Genomic DNA, 18,077 nt, shown 5'->3' on the forward strand with positions numbered 1-18,077 from the left:
ATAACTCCGTGAGAACTGGGACGCCTTCTTGACGTCAGAAAATCCCCTTGCAACACTTTCTAGCCAGGTATTGGCAACTCCAGCAATCACTGAAGTATGAGTTCTTCAGTAGCTCGTGGTTAAAAACAGTGTCTCACTTCCACCCATAATCCCACCTCCCAAGAGGAAAGAGTTAGTGTATGACTTGGACTAAGAGACCGTGCCCGAGACCACCTCACGGAGGGCATTTTAGCCCAAGAGCTGGCACGACCAGGAGCCCTTTGATTCTATGCTCCGAGTGAGTCTCTTCCAGAGGGTGTGAATCACTTTTACAAGCAGAACTGGCTGGCCTGAAAGTCTTTTCTTCTGCACTTGTGGTGACTTGCTTCCCTGGTGATCAAAGCTGTGAACACATCTAATAAACAGCATATTTGCTAGGCTCTGGCTTAAAAAAGAGGAAGAGGAGCCCACGCTGAGACGTGCCATGAGTCGGAAGCCGGGTGGGGGACGGGGGTGGGGAGGGTGTGGTGGAGAGTGGTGCGTGGCGGCGAGCCCGGGGTCCTGCACCTGTGGGCACCCGCTTGTTCCCCGTGGGGCACACGCGCCCTCCTTCCTCTGAACCAGGCTCTGCTTCCTCCGGGCTGTCTTGAGGGTTCTTACTTCTCTCTCTCTCTGGGTTTGGAGACCGTGAAGCTGCACTAGGATCACATCGAGTCTGTCCCTTGATCCTCAGCCTCCGTCTCCCACCCGGGAGGGTCCTTGTGTCGATTAGCTGAGATCCGTGGAGCACCTCGGTCATGCGCACACTCGGGTACAGGAAGTGGTCCCAGCGGCTGCTGTTGTCAGCCTCCCCTGGTGTTTACAGTCCCTTGTACACAGGCACCCGTACATTTGACTGGACACGGATTGGGTTGGTTTTCAGGCTCTGAGTTGATGAAATTCTGGCTTTGACTAGACCAGCCTGACTTCAGATTGTCAAGGCCGCTCGGAGCCTCCAGTGGGCGGTTAGACTATCTGCAGCTGAAGTGGCTCAGAAGCAGAGAGTAGGGGGGTGTCCCAAGCACTGGACCTGTCTTCCATTCTAGGCTTCTTTGCATGTTTACCTGCTGTGCTGAAGTCGTCCCCTGAGGAAGAGAAATGACCGGAAGCAGTTAATACTTTTCCAGCCGCTGCTGAGGAGGGACCCTGGACTGCCTTTGTTCGCAAGGCCTCGACCCTAGGCTGAGGGAGAGCAGTTCCCAGGCCTCGGCGGTCTCTGTCAGTACTTGGATCCTTTCTGGCGCCCACACTTCCTGGAAGCCGAGAGCCCATCCCTCAGCGGGTGGGGAGCGGGGCCTCTGAGGCGGGGCAGCAGGGGCCACCTTGGTCCCCATCCCCGAGAGGCTGGGGTTGCTCTGAGCTTGATTCTGAGCATGTGGAGCAGAGTAGGCTCTGGCTTTTTCCCCTGTGTGTATGAACGGACGTGATCGACCTTTTGTGGGAACAGAGCCCTGGACGCAGCCTGAGGGGCGGGAGCAGGGGGCAGGTCTGTCACGGGGTGCTCGTCCCTGTGGCCGGTGAGTCCCTGGGGCCCTTTTGTTCCAGAGAAAAGGCGCTGCCCCGGGGGCGAGAGTGATGACCTTCTCTTCTGTCCGCGCCCAGGAAGCCAGAAGTGCGCCTTCGGAGACGTGGGCGTCCTTCAGAGGTCTCTGAGGCCTTTTCCAAATCAGCCCCGTTTGCCTTCTCTGATGTCTTCCCTCCATTCCCTTGTGAAGTGTCCGAAACCTGTAGGGGCCCTTTCTCCTGCCCTGAGAAGCCTGCTGGGTTGTTATGCAGGGACCCCGGGTACCAAGGTGCTCCTGCTGGCAGCGGGAGCTGCCCTCCTCCCGAGCAGGCTCTGAGCGGCTCGAAGGGCCCTGCCTGTACCGGTTGCGTCTCCATGCCAGGGCCCCTCGCTGACCGCACTGAGGACTCTGCTGGCTCTCCCCCACGAGGCTGGGGGCTCTCTGGAGGGGAGGAGGGGGTCCTGCTCCTCAGCGTGTAGGTATGTGTGGAACGAGCAGGTGAGTGGCTGAAGGAGGAGGCCTGTGTGCCCGCCCCGCACCCTCTGATGCACCCTGTCTCTCTGCGGTGATGGGAACGGAAGGCGGCATTTCAGGGGACCCTGTCCCTTTGCTTTCTTCCGTCTTTGCCAGCAAGCGACTCCGGCAACGTCCCAAACCGCGGGCGCTTGTGACTCCCAGCTCCTTCTCTTGTTGTCTGCGAAGTTAAAAAAAAAAAAAAAGGAACATGTGCTGACTGACAAGTGAAAATGTGTTTCCTCTGGAAGCCCAGAGGGCAGCCTGACAAATCGTGTGTTCCTGGGGGTCCCTGAGCAGGGCCTGGAGCAGCCGGGGCGGTGGGGGGGCGGCGCTGGCCGCCTGTGGGTGCTCCTGTCCCCCCACTGCTGACCCCTGCTCAGGCTGCTGGGTAGGCCACACAGAGCCGCACGGTAGCCTCTGCGGCCCTGGAGGAGCGTTGTTTAGTTCTGCGCTGGCACCAGTCCTAACTTGCAAGTTCCTCTGAGGGGCAGAGGCTGCTCCAAACAACTCCACCTAAAGGACAAAGGTGAGGGTGGACCCACATCCGGGTGCAGCCGGGATCCCGACGGCGTGATGGGCTTTGGCCGGCTTGCTCTTGGCCTGGCGTGGTGGCATGTTTGCTCTCCCTCTCTCTCCCTTCTGTCTTCTCTGGAAGGAATACACTCTGGAGAAGTGACTCATTTACGTCTCTGGAAGTCTCTGGAGTCTGTGGCTTTAAGAATATCGGAGTCAATTCCAAATAAATAGTCAGTCATAGAAAAGAAATCCTTCCTTGGTACTTGGTGACGGGTTGCAGTTGCCTTGTCTGTGATGTGTACGTGCATATTCTGGGGGTAGGGGGCACCGCATCTGCCAAATGGTGCTGAGAACCTGTCCCTTCCAGAGTTAAGGTGATGATCACCCGGCTTCCAGTGGGGTGTTTAATGCACGAGCTGCTGATGTTGGGCTCCGGGGAGGGAAGCTGCTCTAAATCCCAGAGGGTCCCTTTTCATCTCATGGGGTTCGTCCGTTATTTGACTGGTTTTTTTTTATAATAGGAGTAGGTGTGGGGGAAACTGTTCAGCGCCCTCTCTGATAGGTCCCTGGCAGGCGGCCCCCCAACCCCGAATGTCCTCCCCAGGCTATGTTCACATGCACGGGTTTACCTGGTGGAGGCTGTGGCTTCTGTTTAAATCCTGAAGGACCCTTAGTTACTGAATTCGCCTCTTTTTTCTGCCCCCCAAGTTGCTGGAAGTTGAGCCTCAGACAAATAAAACTAACAGCTCAGATGATGTCACCAAGAATCCAGTTCCTCTTCTCATCTCTGCTCTACTTTTTTTTTTTTTTGAATACAGCTTTTTAAAATTAAAGTGAAACACACATGTGGAAAAATACTCAAATCATAAGAGCCCCGGCTCAGTGAGTTATCTCCTCCATTTAAAAATTCTGCTGTGTTAAAACAGACTTCTCTGATGGGCCAGTGGTTAAGACCACACTTCCAACACAGGGGGAATGGGTTCGATCCCTGGTTGGGGCAGTTGCACATCCCCCGGCTGTAGGGGCATTTATTAATTTTGAAAAATCTGCTGTGTTTAAAAAATAGTAATTGCCCATTCAGAGTGGTGGCATTTATCTCAGAACATTAGGGTAACAGCAGATGACATTTATCTGATGTTTATTAGGTGTCAGTACTATGCTAAGTGACCTTACGTGGAGTATTTATCACATCCTCATAACAGCCCTAAGAGGTGAGACAAGGACCGTTATTCTCATCTTACAGATGAGAACAGTGAGGCCCCAGTGGGCTGCTTACTCACACTGCACACATTGAGGGGGTTTCACTTATGTCAGAGCTGCAGGTGGTGTGGGAGTAAGCTCACAGTGCTGCCCTTGGCCATGTGGTGGTCCGTGTCGCTCCTTTGCCCACATTGCAAAGCAGAGGACATGATGTGACTGCCACCGTGTATGTCTGTCCTTGCTCCCTGCCGCCGAAGATAATCAGCCTGCGTTGTTGGGAAGCTGCGATGGTCAGAAATGTCTTCTGTTGAAAGTCTCCCTCCTCTGCCCCGCTCCTCTCATCCTGCACAGCGGGTTTCCACAGGCTCTCTGGCCCTGTGCCAGGTGGGGGCTCCAGTGAGATCTGCAGCCCCGCCATGTGGGCAGAGGGCCTCAGAGTCTGGAACACCCAGGCTGGGGGCGAGAGGTCCCCCCACAGTCAGTCCAGCAGGTCCACCTCAGGGCACGTTTCGGAAGCCCTTGAATCCAGTCTGCCCAAGGTGCCTCCTGTCAGGCCAGTGGACCAGCCTTCCTCGCAGAGACGGAGAGGGCCAGCTACTCCCAGGGCCTCGAGCTGCAGAGGGTGCTGGAAAACTGTCTGGTCCAGCCAGAGACCACGTTCTGAAAACTCAGTATGAAAGAAAGAGAAGAGTAGAGTGTCTCGCCCAATAATTTTTATTTAGTTGTATATTGAAATTATAACATTGTGGATAATTTAATTTGAAACCACATGTGGCTCTTGTGTTGGAGAGCAAAATGTCTGGTTTTTCTCTCATATTTTCTCTGGAAGTAGCTTGAACAGCATTCTCTCAACCTGGGTGACCCAAGCCAAACCAGCACCGCAGAGAAAGTTCTTGGTTGTCTCTGACTCACCTGACACGAGTCAGTTGTGTCTGACTCGTGTGCTGGTGTTCCTCAATTACATTAAAAATCGGAATAAACCATCCCATTGACATCACTAATCAGATACTACTGTCTGGTGTTGGTTGAATGCAGTAGTTATTAGCTGTTGCAGAGCTCAGTCCTTGCTTCTTCTGTCTTTGTGTTCACTAACAGTCGTTTATTCACTTTCCCTGTGTGCCAGTCTTGGGGCTGAGTGCCAGGCTCCAAAGCGAGGAGGACTTAGCCTTCGGCCTCAGGGAAGCGCGCGCCGGGTGCCCGCCCGCCTCGTCCCGCCTCGTCCCTGCAGCCGTGGAGGGAGGCTGAGCCCCGTGCTCTTCACCCTCGCCAGTGCAGAGTGTTTGTGCCTTTTTCTTTGTACCCATCCTGGTGTGTATGTCGTCGCATTGCTATATGCTTTTAATTTATTGTTTCCTGATAACCAGTGGGACTGAGCACCTTATCATCTGTTTGTTGGTCATTTGGATTTCATCTCTTGTGAAGTATCTGTTCATTTCCAAATCTGTTTTTAATCCTGATGGTTACACAAGTAAAGAAAACCGGTAGCTCTGTCGGGTCTGCAGTGAAGCCTGCAGGGGTGGCCCCCAGGCCCGGCCTCCTGCCTGCACCCCTGGCCTCGCTCCGCGGCTTGGCCCCCGCGGGCCTGCGCCCAGCTCCGGGCAGCTGGGCGGTGTCTTGGCAGGTGTCCAGCGCTTGCGCCCCTTGGCCTGGCAGCGCCTTCTCTAGGGGCCGGTCTCAGGCAGGTGCTCAGCCGGCTGAGCGGGAGAGTGTTTATTCCTGTGCTGTCGTTGGAAGAGCAGGAGTTGGGAACCTTCAGTCAGGAGACTGACCGTGTTGTGGTTTGCCTTCCAGCAGGACATTATTCACGCTTTTACTGTGCTCACGTGGAAACCTGCCCACAGCGTATCACCCAGCTAAAAAAGCCAGTCACAAAAATACTTCAGCTCTGTATGACAGAGATGGGGAGTTATGAGGGATTTTCACCTTCTGTGTTATATATTTTTGCAGTGCTCGGATTTTTATAATGAGGTTGTTTTAGTTTTGTCTCTGAAAAAAGGAAAAAGGAGATGCTTGCTACTTCCATTAGTACCCCCAGCAACATCATAGCTATCCGTTGACTTCCTAAACCAGGGGGTCATATGAACCGATTCTCATAAGAGCCTATGGTATTGCGACACTCCAGAAATTATTTTCCCTGTGTCTGAACGTGAATAATCCTATGTTACGTAAGAGAGAGGATCTTTTACTATGAAACTGTTGGAAGAAATAAAACATCAGGTTACTTTGCACCCTGCTAGGCTGGGATTATTTTTAGCCTTTGCTTACTGCATGCTGGCAGACGTTGGCGGTGTTATCACGTAACAGCAGCGAGTGCTGTGGATTGAGCGTCTGCTGTGTACCAGGTCCTCTGCTAAACGCTTGACACGAGGATCATGCTTAACCCGCACAGCACCCCGGGCAGGTGGGTCCTGCGGTGGTGCCGGCTCTGTAGGGGAGGAGCCCTCAGCGCAGAGAGGCTGAGTGTGAGTTAAAGCCCCAGCTGCCTGACTCCAGAGCCCCGTCCTACCGGCCGTGCCCCTGACCCGCTCACTTTCACGTGCGTCCTTGCCTCTGCAGTCAGTCTGTACGATTCTAGATAAGCAGACAGACCTCTGAAAAATGGGAAATCCTCACGTTTAAAATGGTCCTCTTCCTAATGCCCTAATGTCCTCGTGTACTTCTGCCCTCTGATTGTCCTTTCAACCCATCTGGGAACCGGGGGTGTGGGTGCCCGAGCTCGTGTGTGGGACGCGCACGGGTGCTCCCTGCTGCCCAGCTCTGCGCCCTGCGCCATTGTGCAAGGGGGAGCCGCCGCCGTGTCTCTCAGGGTTGGCTGTATGACCTTGCAGCTGCCTCAAAGTGTCATCCATGCTAACCCTGACTTTGTGGTCCTGGGTGGACCCCGCGTGGTGCAGGTTAGACCTTGTGTGGTCCTCTGTGGTTGCTATGTAGACTGCCCCATCCAAGGCAGACTTAAGCCCTGACAGGGACGCTGCTAAGTTGGGATCCCAGCTGCTGCTACAGATGACGTCTGAAAGGCCACTGGGCAAGTGCATTTGTCAGCAACAAGCAGAGACGGCCGTTCAGCATGGCCGAGGGGCACATTGAAAGTTCAAGGATGATACAGTGACGCCTGGCAGACTGCTTGGAAGAAGCTGGTTTGGCTCTGGTGTGCGTTTGGGTTGGGATGTGATTCTCTGAACAGGCTGCGTGCCCTCCTTCAGCTTCTCTGCCTCCCTCTGGATGGAGGTGGGCGTCTGGCTCGCAGCCCGCCTGCAGCTCGTGGCAGCCCCTCAGGACAGCGCTGCTCTCGGTCACATCACGCCGTCTCTGCGGAAATTGACTGTGAGGTCATGTAACCATTCTTCCTCTGGAAGAAATGACTCGCAGGTTGGTCATTGGGAGTTCCTGACCCTCCTTGGTGTAAATGCCATACCGAGCAGTGGTTGGGCTTCCCCAGTGGCTCAGTGCCTGCAATGCAAGAGATGCAGTTTGATCCCTGGGTCAGGAAGATCCCCTGAAGGAGGGAATGGCAGCCCCCTCCAGTGTTCTTGCCGGGAAAATCCCATGGAGAGGAGCCTGGCGGGCTGCAGTCCATAGGGTAGCAAGAGTCGGACACGACTGAGCACACGCATACACGAGCAGTGGTTGAGGGTTTGTTTTCTTAAGTTCTGGCCGTGACCTTTGAGGTTGTTCCAGCCAATTTGACAGAGCACAGTAAGACACACCAGCAGGCGCCTCCACGTGCAGGAGGGCTTTTGTTTCTTCGGTCAGGCGTGGCCCTGTCACAGGCGTGCAGGTCTGGCCAGCCCAGGTCCTGGTGGGTGTGGCCCTGCGTGGGGGGCTCGGCCGTGCTCGCGGGGCCGCACAGAGGCCCAGACCCTCCGGAGGTGCCTGGGCAGCGGCCCTCGGGTGGGTGTGGCGTGCAGTCTGGTCCAGCGGCTCTTGTCACGGAGGCTCTCGCGTGTGTTCCACGAGGCATGCGCAAGAAAGGTCAGAGCAGTGCTGTTTATAGAAGCAGACACGCCAGAAATGACCCAGCGTTCACTGACAGGAGAGTGGGTAAACGAAGCCGGCGTTACAGAAGACGTGGAACTGCACAGGACTGAGAACGAAAGCTCTCTGTGCACGTCGCCTGGTTAAATGTCAGACCTGCCATTGAGGGGAAAAGCAGGAGCAGGAGCGTTTACAGTATAATGTCATGCAAGTTAGCGCCACAGACCTACTCAGTAAACTCCACTCACAGATCTAAACTAGCGTAAAAAGGAAGGAGTGACGAGCACAGAACTCCACACCACAGCTCCCCCCGTCGGGCGGGAAGACACCATCATGACGGGGCCTGTGGGGGCGGTGGGGGGGTTGCCAGGGTTCTGCTTCTTGAGCTGTCCAGTGGGGTGGCCGCCAGCCTCTCGTGGCTGTTTCTCTACATTCCAATAAAAACTCAGTTTCTTGGTCACACGAGGCACATTCCAAGTGCTTGGTAACCTCAAGTGGCTGTCGTGTTGGACGGTGTGGACATGGAACATGTCCGTCATTGCTCGAAGTTCCGTTTGGTGGGTGAGGTCACTGGATGCATAGATTTCATTCATTCTCTGTAAGTTGTATAGACTCATGTATGCAATCTTTGAAAATTTTGTTTTAATTTCAGTGCTAGAAAATCTCTAAGCACACACGTTTAGAAAATCTGAAGTGTAACTTCCCAAGTGAAAAGTTGGAGTGGTTGGTAAAGTTACTGAAACTCTGCCGTCGTGTGGCCATCTCTTTGGCACTGCCCCCCACCGGAGTTGAGTGACACACACAAGGGCCGTGAGAAGGGGTCCGAAGTGCGTGTGCGGGTGCGTGAGTGCACACACATGTCTGTGGGTGGTGTGTTGGCAGGGCCACCCCAGCATGGCCGCCCCGCTGTGTGCCCCGACTCTGCCGCCCCTGGTTGTCGTGGCGCTTCGCCTGCTCTCAGCTGCGCATCTGGAGCGGCCTTCCTGGTCTCCTGAGGCCGTGCTGAAGGCTGTGTTGCTACGTTGTTGCTTCGCGGAAGAGACGACAGGCAGCCTCCAGGTCGAAGCCTGTCCTAGTTTGCGCTGCCCTTGATTTCCAAACTTGAGAAGGCCGGTTGTCATGACAAGGAAGCTGCTCTCCCCACTTGATGTATTGCGTCTTGCGCTAAGCTGGCTGGCTGCGTCTGTTCAGTACTCCAAGGAGAGAGGTTTATTGGTAGATGCGCACTTTCTTTATGTGCCGATGTGGATCCCCAGCTGCCCCGGGACAGCCCAGAGCCTGTTGCCCTGTACTTCCTGGGCGGCTCTGGCTGCTCTCCAGTGAAGGTGGCCTTACCTGGGCCCTCGATCATAATCGGGGGCTGGGGGGCCTCCACACCCTGTTTGCCTACCCTGGTTCTGCCTTGGCCCTGATGGCACAGAGTGAAACAGGCCATCCCTCAGCCCCACGTCTACCCATGTGTAATAGCTATGCAGGGTAGCAGACTGGAGGAGGCAGAAGCTGGTTTGCCCAGTCTGTGTCTCTGAAAATCTTTGACCACCAAAGAAACCATGCATCCTGCCTATACTTCCCCATTTGCGTCTGCTTCTCTTGCTCTGCTTTCGGTCTTAACTCACCAGGGTAGAAGTCACACCCTAGCATCTGACTTGGGAACCTGTCTGGAGAGGGATGTGCTGTGACCTTGGGGATGCTGAGGCCAGCGTTCTAAGGAGCAGGTGGGGGCAGCAAGCAGAGCAGCCTGAAGGAGGGGCAGAGACCAGCGGGCTCCAGCCGGGTTGAGACTTCCGCTCAGTACTAAAGGGAGAAGAGGGTGCATGTGTGAGGCCCGCCGTTCCCCGGGATCCTGAGTCACGCGCTCAGTGCTGCAGAGTGTCCCGGTCCGACCTGCAGCCAGTCCACACCACACAGTTAGGTTAGCTCCCAGCACTGAGCAGGTGCCACGTGCCCTGCACGTGGACGAGCGCCTTCCCGCATTACTACAGCCAGTGTCTCATTTAATATACATCACATCAGACGTCTCAGGTAGAACAATGTTATCAGACAAAACTGAGACTTAAGAGGTGCTGCTGAAATCTGTTGACTGCAAACAGTCTGACTACAACTGCCCACCCTTTTAACTACCCTGTGAATTACCAAAGTTGTTGTAAAGAAGCAAGTATAAACTGTATGTGGGCCCCCCTGCTTGGGTGGGGAAGAGAAGGGGAGCTGGAGCAATCACACCATCTGCTGGCCTGCTGTGAATCCCAGGGCTGGCGCCGCCCGAGAGGGCTGGTACCAGGAGCCCCAGAGCTCTGCGTTGAGTGGCTCCAGCTGAGGAGAGAGGCGCGCCAGCCCTCTGGATTTGTGTCCGCGCTGGGCTCTAAGAAGAGCTTCTCGCAGCTCTGGCTGGCGGACAGACAGCTGCAAGGCTGGGTTTGATTTTACTGCCCTTGTGAACGAAGGTCAGGCCTGGCTTCTCTCTCTGGTCCAGGGTGCAGGAGGCTCCTAGAGAATAGCAAAGGGCGGATCGTGTGTCTGGTCCTGCCTGCAGCCTGAAGGTCTCTGACGAGAGGATTGAGCCTTGGTCCCTGATAAGCCACGGGCAGCACTAGTAGACACAGTGACACGCCTGTAATAGAGGTGCTATGTCATTTATTTGGAAGGATTTTTTTGTTTGTTTGTTTTTTGTTTTTTAGTACTAAATTGCTGAAAAAATTGAAAGGGAGTGTATTTTTTTATTTTTAAAATACACATACTTCTTTTTCCCTTGCATAGAATCATGTTCTCACTGTCAACTATTTTCAAGCATTTTCTGTGAAGTTCTGACATTACCCAAAGAAGCAATACTTTTCATGGGGTATTTTTTCTTTGGTTGATTTGTTCATTTGTTGAATTAATGTTTTCCCGAGCATCTTCTCTGGGCCACATATGGTGTTAGCACTGGAGACGCAGGCTTGAGCAGGGCAGGTACAGTCTTCAGCGAGTGTGTTCTTGTTAGGAGATAAACACATAACTAATTTATTAAGATGGTTTCAAACCCTGGAAAGTGCTGTGGTAAATGAAGGAAGGCTGCTCATTGGGTTGTTTTGTTTTTTTTTTCCAGCAGTTTCATTGAGATAGAATTCACATACATAACTACACAACTCCTTTAAAGTGTAGAATTCAAAGTTTTTTTTTACTGGGTTGTGTAATGATCACCAGATTCTAATTTTAGAACACTTCTCCCCCACCAGCAGAAACCTCTTAGTCCCCAGCAGCCGCTCTCCATCCCTCTCCACCCCCTTTAGTCTTAGGCAACCTCTCATCTACTAATACTTTCTGTCTCTAGAGATTTGCCAGTTCTGGACGTTGCAGATAAACAGAATTATACAATATGTGGTCTTTGTGACTAGCTTCTTTCACTTAGCATCATGTTTTTGAGATTCATCCATGGTGTAGCATATCAGTACATCACTTAAACGTAGTTTTTGGCCTGTGTTTTATTTGTTTTGATGATTGTGAATGGAAGCTTCTTACATTCATTTTGAATGTTTCTTGCTATTGTGTAGAAATAGAAGTGATTCTTGTTTGTGACCTCGTTTATGATGTATATCATCTTGTATCCTGTGAGCCTACTAAATTTGTTTGTTAGTACTAGTTCCTTAGTGGATTGCTTTAGATTTTTCATATACAAAATTATGTCATCTACAAACAGATTAGTTTTATATCTCCCTTTCCAATCTGGATGGCTTGTGTTGGAGTACAAAATTGAGTAACAGGGATCAAAATGGACACCCTCGTCTTGTTCCTGATTTTGTTGAGAAACCATGTTGTCTTTCACTGTGTCCCTGAGGGTTTTGAACACCTTAGTTCTACTTCAGTCTCCACTGCCAGCTCTGAGGCCTGACGCATGTCACTTGTTGCAGTTCCCCTACCAAACAATGAGAAGGTCCACTCAAAAGGGCCTTCATTCCCAGTTCTCATGTCCAGCCCTTCTGCGGTTCCACCGCAGTGTCCTTTCATCTTAGCCAGTTCCCTTGGACGTTGGTTGGATCATCAGGTGAACTCTATAGGGATGCATGGAAGTATTTGCTTATTCGTTTTCCACACCCATTTTGACTACTTTCACCCTAACTTAGAAGGAAATTGCAAAAATTGAAAGGTGTAAGCAGAAGAGTTTGAATGGATCCATGTTTCCTTTTCTTTGTAACCTCAAACAGTGAAAGGGAAAGATTTGCCCGAGGACGACACTCATTTCCACAGAAGGTGAGTGAACCACGGCTTCTTCCCACTCTGCCTCTAACATTCAGTACCTCCTCTGCTTTCAGACTCTCAGCGTTCTCATCTCTCCTCCTTCACCATGAAGCTGAAGGACAAATTCCACTCGCCCAAAATCAAGAGAACGCCATCAAAGAAGGGAAAACCAGCCGAGGTGTCTGTGAAGATTCCAGAGAAGCCCATGAACAAAGTAAGCTGACTCCAGGTGTTTCTCCTGGCCGTCACCTGCTTGGAGCAATATGTTTGTGCTGTTTCTAAGTTCATGCCCTGGGGACTGAGCTTTCAGTACAGAGCACCTTTCCTATAGCGCTCCACGGTTCCAGGTGGGGCTTCCGTGTCCTTGTGAAATAGGAACCTTTAGGACGGTGAGTGTTTCTCCCGTTAGTCAGAGTCCAGCGTGGTTGGCTAGAACGGTTCTTTCCCAGATGTCCTCCTCTGGACATTCATACAGCTCAGCGCATCGAGTTCACACCCAGGCCGCGGCCTCCATGCCCCTAGAGAGGTCCCTCTTGCCCCCGGCACACACATGTAGATTTGTGATGTCCGGAACATCCATCATTTGGTTCCAGGGCCCACGCTCTGAAACTTGCTAAACCCTTGAAACCCAGCTGAAGATGCCCTCAAACACCAGGAACCTCAGCAGGGCCAGTCAAGCCAGACGTGTTGCAACAGCTGTTGATTTTCATCAACCCCTTTCCTTCAGCTTAAAACGGCCATTTCAAGCTCTGTAGGAATCCAGGTTTCCTCTCTTCCAGGAGGCAACAGACAGATTTCTACCAGAGGGCTACCCTATCCCCTTGGATCTGGAGCAGCAGGCAGTAGAGTTTATGTCCACCAGTGCTGTGGCTTCCAGGTCTCAAAGGCAGAAGGTTAGTGTGATGCTAAGAACAATTGGGTTTGCCTTGCCTTCTACTGCAGAATCCTGGCCCATGGTTTTGGGGATGGAAAAAAAAATTTCTGTTGCAATATCACTGTGTTCAGTTGGGTGGCAACTGTGGGCTTAATTGTTCAGGAAGCAGTCCAAGGAGCCATGGATAAAAGTCAGAGTTTATCCAGGCCTCTGTGGTCTTTGGAGCAAGCCCACTGCTCCACGGTCAAAACTTGGGGATTCGGGGATTGGTTTGGGTGTGCTGCTTGGGTCCAACGGGTTCGGGGGGAACGGGTGAGTCTCATCTCTTAAGACCAGTTCTTTCCTTGAGCTGTTAAGATGCTCTGGACAGTTGAGGAAGGGCATGTAAAGTGTAAGTTCTCTTTAAATGTCTCGCGAGACTCCTAAGTGTGATGAGATAGCACAGAACCAGTGTCTCATAGCCAGGGACTCCTTTTGTACTGCTAACATTTACCAAGCGTTTTCTTAGCCCCATGCTCAGTACTTTTCACTCATTCCCTTACTTAATTCTCATTATAACCCTGGGAGGTGGAAACTTAAATCTTGCAGACAAGGAAACTAGGGCTGTGGAGCTACTAAACACTTGGGAAAAGCCATACAAAGAGCGGTGACCCAGAGATTGAAACCCAGGCCACCAGACCTCAAGTCGAAATTCTGACGATGCTACATTTACTCTTTATGAAACTCAGTTTACCTTTTAATACCTCACAAACCTAATGCTAGCCCCCACACATAACTGAACATAAAAACAAAATTAAACTCAGCGAGGTAAAATAAAGACAAGCCTGTCAGAGAAGTAGATTCTCAATCCTTTAGTAACTGTCCACAGTGTAGAACTGTTGTCACAGCTCAGCTGTCGATTTAGCGCCACTAGCAAACACTGCCCTGATACATAAACACATGGTTGTTGAATTTTGCAGTGTACTTCCTCTTGTTTTTGTGTTGACCAGCAGAATATCTTAAAATACTAGTTAAAAGTAGGGAAATAAAGGTTTTCGGTCCAGAGTCTTTTCACTGAATCATTTTTCCTGCCCCATCTGTTAACAAAAAGAGGCTATAGAGCAAGAATGACATGTACGTTGTTTACCAGACTGATCTGAATTCCAGACTGAAGGGAGGAATAAAGTGCAAGATTTGGTCTGTACCACAATTATTTTCTTTCTTTCTTTTTTTTTTTTAATTACAATCTGTTTAGCAATCCCTTGGAGCTGGGTTTTACATAGAACACCAAGAGGAGTGTCAGTTGTCATCTGACACTGTCCAGGCAGCCTAGAGTAAAATGACGCATTGAGCACCGTGTTTTGCTAGTGAACTCTGATAGGAAACTCTTCCAGCCGCTCACTTCTTGGCGTTTCCCGCCCCCCTTTTCCTCCTTATTCCAAGAGAAATGATAGAGGAAACTTAACGTTCAGGTACCCTTTCCTTAATGGGGGTTCCTGCAGACTCCAGGGCATAGCTGGCAGTGTCTGGAGACATTTCTGGTTGTCACAACCCGGAGACTGCCACAGGTGCGGCCGGAGGCCAGTGGGTAGAGGCCAGGGGTGCTGGTAGGTGTTGTAGGACGCACAGGACAGCACCTCCCCCACCCCCCACAAGAATCGTCTGCCCTAAAATGCCCATGCCGTGGCTGAGAAACTGTTCTCTAGGAAGGAGCTGTATAGATCCTCGCCCAAGGAACAACATCACCCTGGTTCCTGGTCATCACCCTTTAAGAAGGGTGGCGTTACCGTGCCCTGTCACCTGCATGATCCAGAGTGAGTCCAAACCCACACGGAGGCCCACAGTCAGGACTGGAAGAGTTGGGGGTCTGCCTGCCAGGGTGTGAGCATAGCTGACTGTTGGAGATACCTTACCGTAGCCTGTCTTCTGCTGTCATCCTTAACTGTTACTTACTAACTCTCTTACAGCTTAGTGTTTCTCTGTATAGTCTCATTGTTCTCAGGATGTTACCTGGGAAGCTGCAGCTTAGGTAGACAGGAATAGATTCGGATTCACCCACAGCTTACCTCGGGTCTCCCTTTGCCGGGCCTGTCCTGGGTGACATCACACGCTGTCTTCCTTCTTACCTTGACTGTGCACACAAGCTTTCACTGTTTCTGGTATACAGAAAGTGTGGGCTCTGGGCCAAGGTTGCTTAATCAGAATCTGCCATTCCCTTAATTTTATGAAATGCTTCCACAGATATTTTGCCCCAGCACCCTCACAAACCTCCTTAGCCCACCCAGAGCAGGCGTTAGTATTCCCGTTTTGCACACGAGGAGCCTGAAGCCCAGTGGTGCCTTTGGATCGCGACCTGCCCCAGCACCGCTGGCCTTAGGTGGTTTCTAGGTCTGTCTGTGCCGTGGTGGCCCCTAACCCCCGATGCACAAGGAAGTGTGTGGGTGGATGCCCCTACCTCTCCAAGGCCCTGGCCTCGGTTCCTGGTTCCTGGGGGTGCTTCTTCTGGGTGTCTCATTGTAGACTCTTGACTGCTGGCTACGTTTTGTGAGAAGCCATAGTTTTAACAGCTGGAGGGTGGAGGGAATGCACAGCATTCAGAGGCCACTGAGTCAGGGAGTGGAATCTGCTGGAGCGTTAATGGATGAAACCCGACTCTTTGAGGTTGTCACGCCTCTGTTAGGCGCCCAGGGCAGCCCAGTTTGATCTCTCTGCAAATGACAGGAGAATTCTGTTGTGAAATGCCTGCCGCTTGGGAGGCCTCCCATCTTCAGGTCAGCCCCTTTCTCCCTAGCAAACCTGGGGACACATTTTCTTAAAACATTTCTAGCCTCCTCCCCCTGTTTCGTCATGCTGGCGTCTGAGCAGTCCTGAGGTGCTGAGAGGGCAGTGTTGTGGCGGTTGTCCTCTTGCCCAACCAGCCAGTGTGGTTTTACTCACGCTTGATGTCTGCGCAGCGCCATGATTCCTTCAGACTGAGGTTCCTCTGAGCCCCGTGTAGGCCTAGCAAAGCAGAGCGCTTTTGCCTTGAGTTAGAGAAGCAAGTGCCTGACTCTTGGAAACGGACAGTAAATAAAGGTGTCAGTTGGTAAAAAGAGAAACATAAAGTGAGGGCAGAGAGACCCATACTGGGAATGGGAGAATGATATTCTAGTGCTCTGTAGAACACCATTGGGGAAGTACACCCATTGAGAGGAACTAAATCAAGTCTCTGAAAGTTGTCCCACTAAAGGAACTAATTACTTCTTAACTCCATTTATATGGTTTTTCTTTGATATTCCCATGAAATCCACTATTTAAAAATTTAATTTAAAATTACATTTCTCATTATTTTAAAATAATGTTTAGAATCGTAATCACTTTATTATTTATCACTTTTTTATGTACTTGTATAGTTTTAAATCTCCTTTTTTAAGAAATTATCTTCTTGTTCTTGGTGGGTTTTGTTTATATAGTCTCTGCAGCTCAAAGAGCCCATAGGTGGGAGTTTTCCTCACACATACTACCCTTAATTTGCGCTGGGCAAGTAACCGGTTCTACTCGAATGGATTATCCATTTTTGGATTTATCTATCTATCCCTGCCAGCCAGCTGGGACCTGGGTTGTTGACCTTAGGGTCACTGTAAAGAGTGTGTTTACCCACTGACAGTGGATTCGAGGTACTCCACAGTCAGAGAGGAAAGACTTGGGTGTGGGAATGTGAATGCTGGGAGGTCCAGGGCTCTATATTTTTATTTTCTTCCTTGGTGAGCTTTCCTCAGAAGCAGAGATACTCTGAATGCTGTTAGCAGTTGCAGCAGGAGCAACGCCTGAATTTCTGCTGTCTGTCCAGCTTCCTCACCCTTTAACCCCAGGGCTTCCAGGTCCTTTGGGAGAGCCATCTCATCTTAATTGAGAGGGCACTGGGTCTGCAGGTCAAATGTGGGAATCTAGCAAGGAGCCCTAGAGAATGGGCTTTGAGCACTAATGCCTCTGGCCAGTCTCACACTGCCCTCAGGACCTTGAAAGTCCTGGGGTTTCTCAATTTGACTTCCTGGATAGACGTGCACAGTACCCTAGCATCCTACAGCCATCAGCAAATCAGTCCTCACTACACTTGCTGAGATTAGCAGTGATAGTTCAGTGTGGTGGAGGAGGAGACCCCGGGCTAGTCTGTCTCTGTCTAAGAAGGGACTTAGGAATACCTCAACTACTTTTCTCCGTCCAGCCCCTTCTTCCGCCTCCAAGTCTGGCCTCTGTATCCTGATTGCAGTCCTTAGGGAAACAATTTGACTTAGTTTCTGCACCAAGAAGCCCTTTCCAGTGGCATCAATCTCAAAGTGATCTACAGGAAATGTTATTTATTTCTTTTAAAATCACTCCCTTTAATCTCTCTCCTCCCTCCTTATGCTTAACATTTCCTTTCAGAACCTGAGCTGGCTGGAGGAGAAAGAGAAGGAAGTTGTCAGTGCCTTGCGCTACTTTAAGACCATTGTGGACAAAATGGCCATTGATAAGAAGGTCCTGGAGATGCTCCCGGGGTCTGCCAGCAAGGTGCTGGAGGCCATCTTACCCCTGGTGCAGAGCGACCCTCGGATTCAGCACAGGTGAGCTGGGCAACTGGCCGTGGAGGCATCGGGCACCTTGGTTTGGGGGCCATTCACACCCCACGTTTCTGCGAACAGTGGGGAGTACCAGGAGGAAAAGCAGCCCTCCCAGCCCCTGCCCCCGGACTTGCCCCGTGGCCTCCGCTTGGTTTTCTCCCACGGTTGAGGTCATCGTTACTCATGAGGCCTCGACCCTGAAGAAGCTCACCACCACTGCTGGGGGGTAGCCGCTGGGTGAGCCTGTGGTTCTTTTTTCATACTAGCCTGCTCATTGGCAATCATCCCATTGATCTGGGTACATTTTCCCCAGTTCTCTGTGTTAACCATAGTTTATTGTGACACCAAATCCTGCCAGTATCTAGCTGCTTAGAGACCTTGACCGCTTACATCATTAAGCCAGAAGAGGTAGAGAGGAATCCCAGTAGAGCATGGATTAGTGAAATGTTGAGTAGTACCAAGCCAGGTCCTCCCAGACGGCAGCTGGATTCGTTGGAAGCCAGGTACGGGGATGGAGTCAGCCTCTGTTGGGTAAGCTTCTTTTTTTTTGCTAGAGTTCGTTTTCCTCTGAAAGGTTAGTCAGTGGCTTACCTCTGTGTTTGTTGTTAACCACAGAAAGAAAAGCAGTTTTGAATGTGATCTTCAGTGAGAGCCTCGCAGGAGCTTTCTCACGAGAGGCTGTCAGATGCCTGCTGGCTTTCT

General features: G+C 51.4%; 1 protein-coding gene across 11 annotated transcripts in view; it reads left to right on the forward strand.

Annotated features, from left to right (window-relative positions):
- The window catches only part of RAPGEF1 (Rap guanine nucleotide exchange factor 1), a 134,271-nt gene that overhangs the window by 56,351 nt on the left and 59,843 nt on the right, over positions 1-18,077 (forward strand). For 7 of the 11 annotated variants that reach the window (XM_065928199.1, XM_065928201.1, XM_065928207.1 and 4 more), the window contains exons 2-4: positions 12,017-12,156; positions 12,722-12,835; positions 17,200-17,378. In XM_065928199.1, coding sequence (XP_065784271.1) covers positions 12,017-12,156; positions 12,722-12,835; positions 17,200-17,378 — 433 coding nt within the window. The remainder of the gene's footprint in view (positions 1-12,016; positions 12,157-12,721; positions 12,836-17,199; positions 17,379-18,077) is intronic. The other 4 variants (XM_065928204.1, XM_065928208.1, XM_065928203.1 and 1 more) reach the window with 1 other exon arrangement.

Source organism: Muntiacus reevesi, chromosome 3 (assembly GCF_963930625.1).
Source record: "Muntiacus reevesi chromosome 3, mMunRee1.1, whole genome shotgun sequence".
In the NCBI taxonomy this organism is placed as follows: domain Eukaryota; kingdom Metazoa; phylum Chordata; class Mammalia; order Artiodactyla; family Cervidae; genus Muntiacus; species Muntiacus reevesi.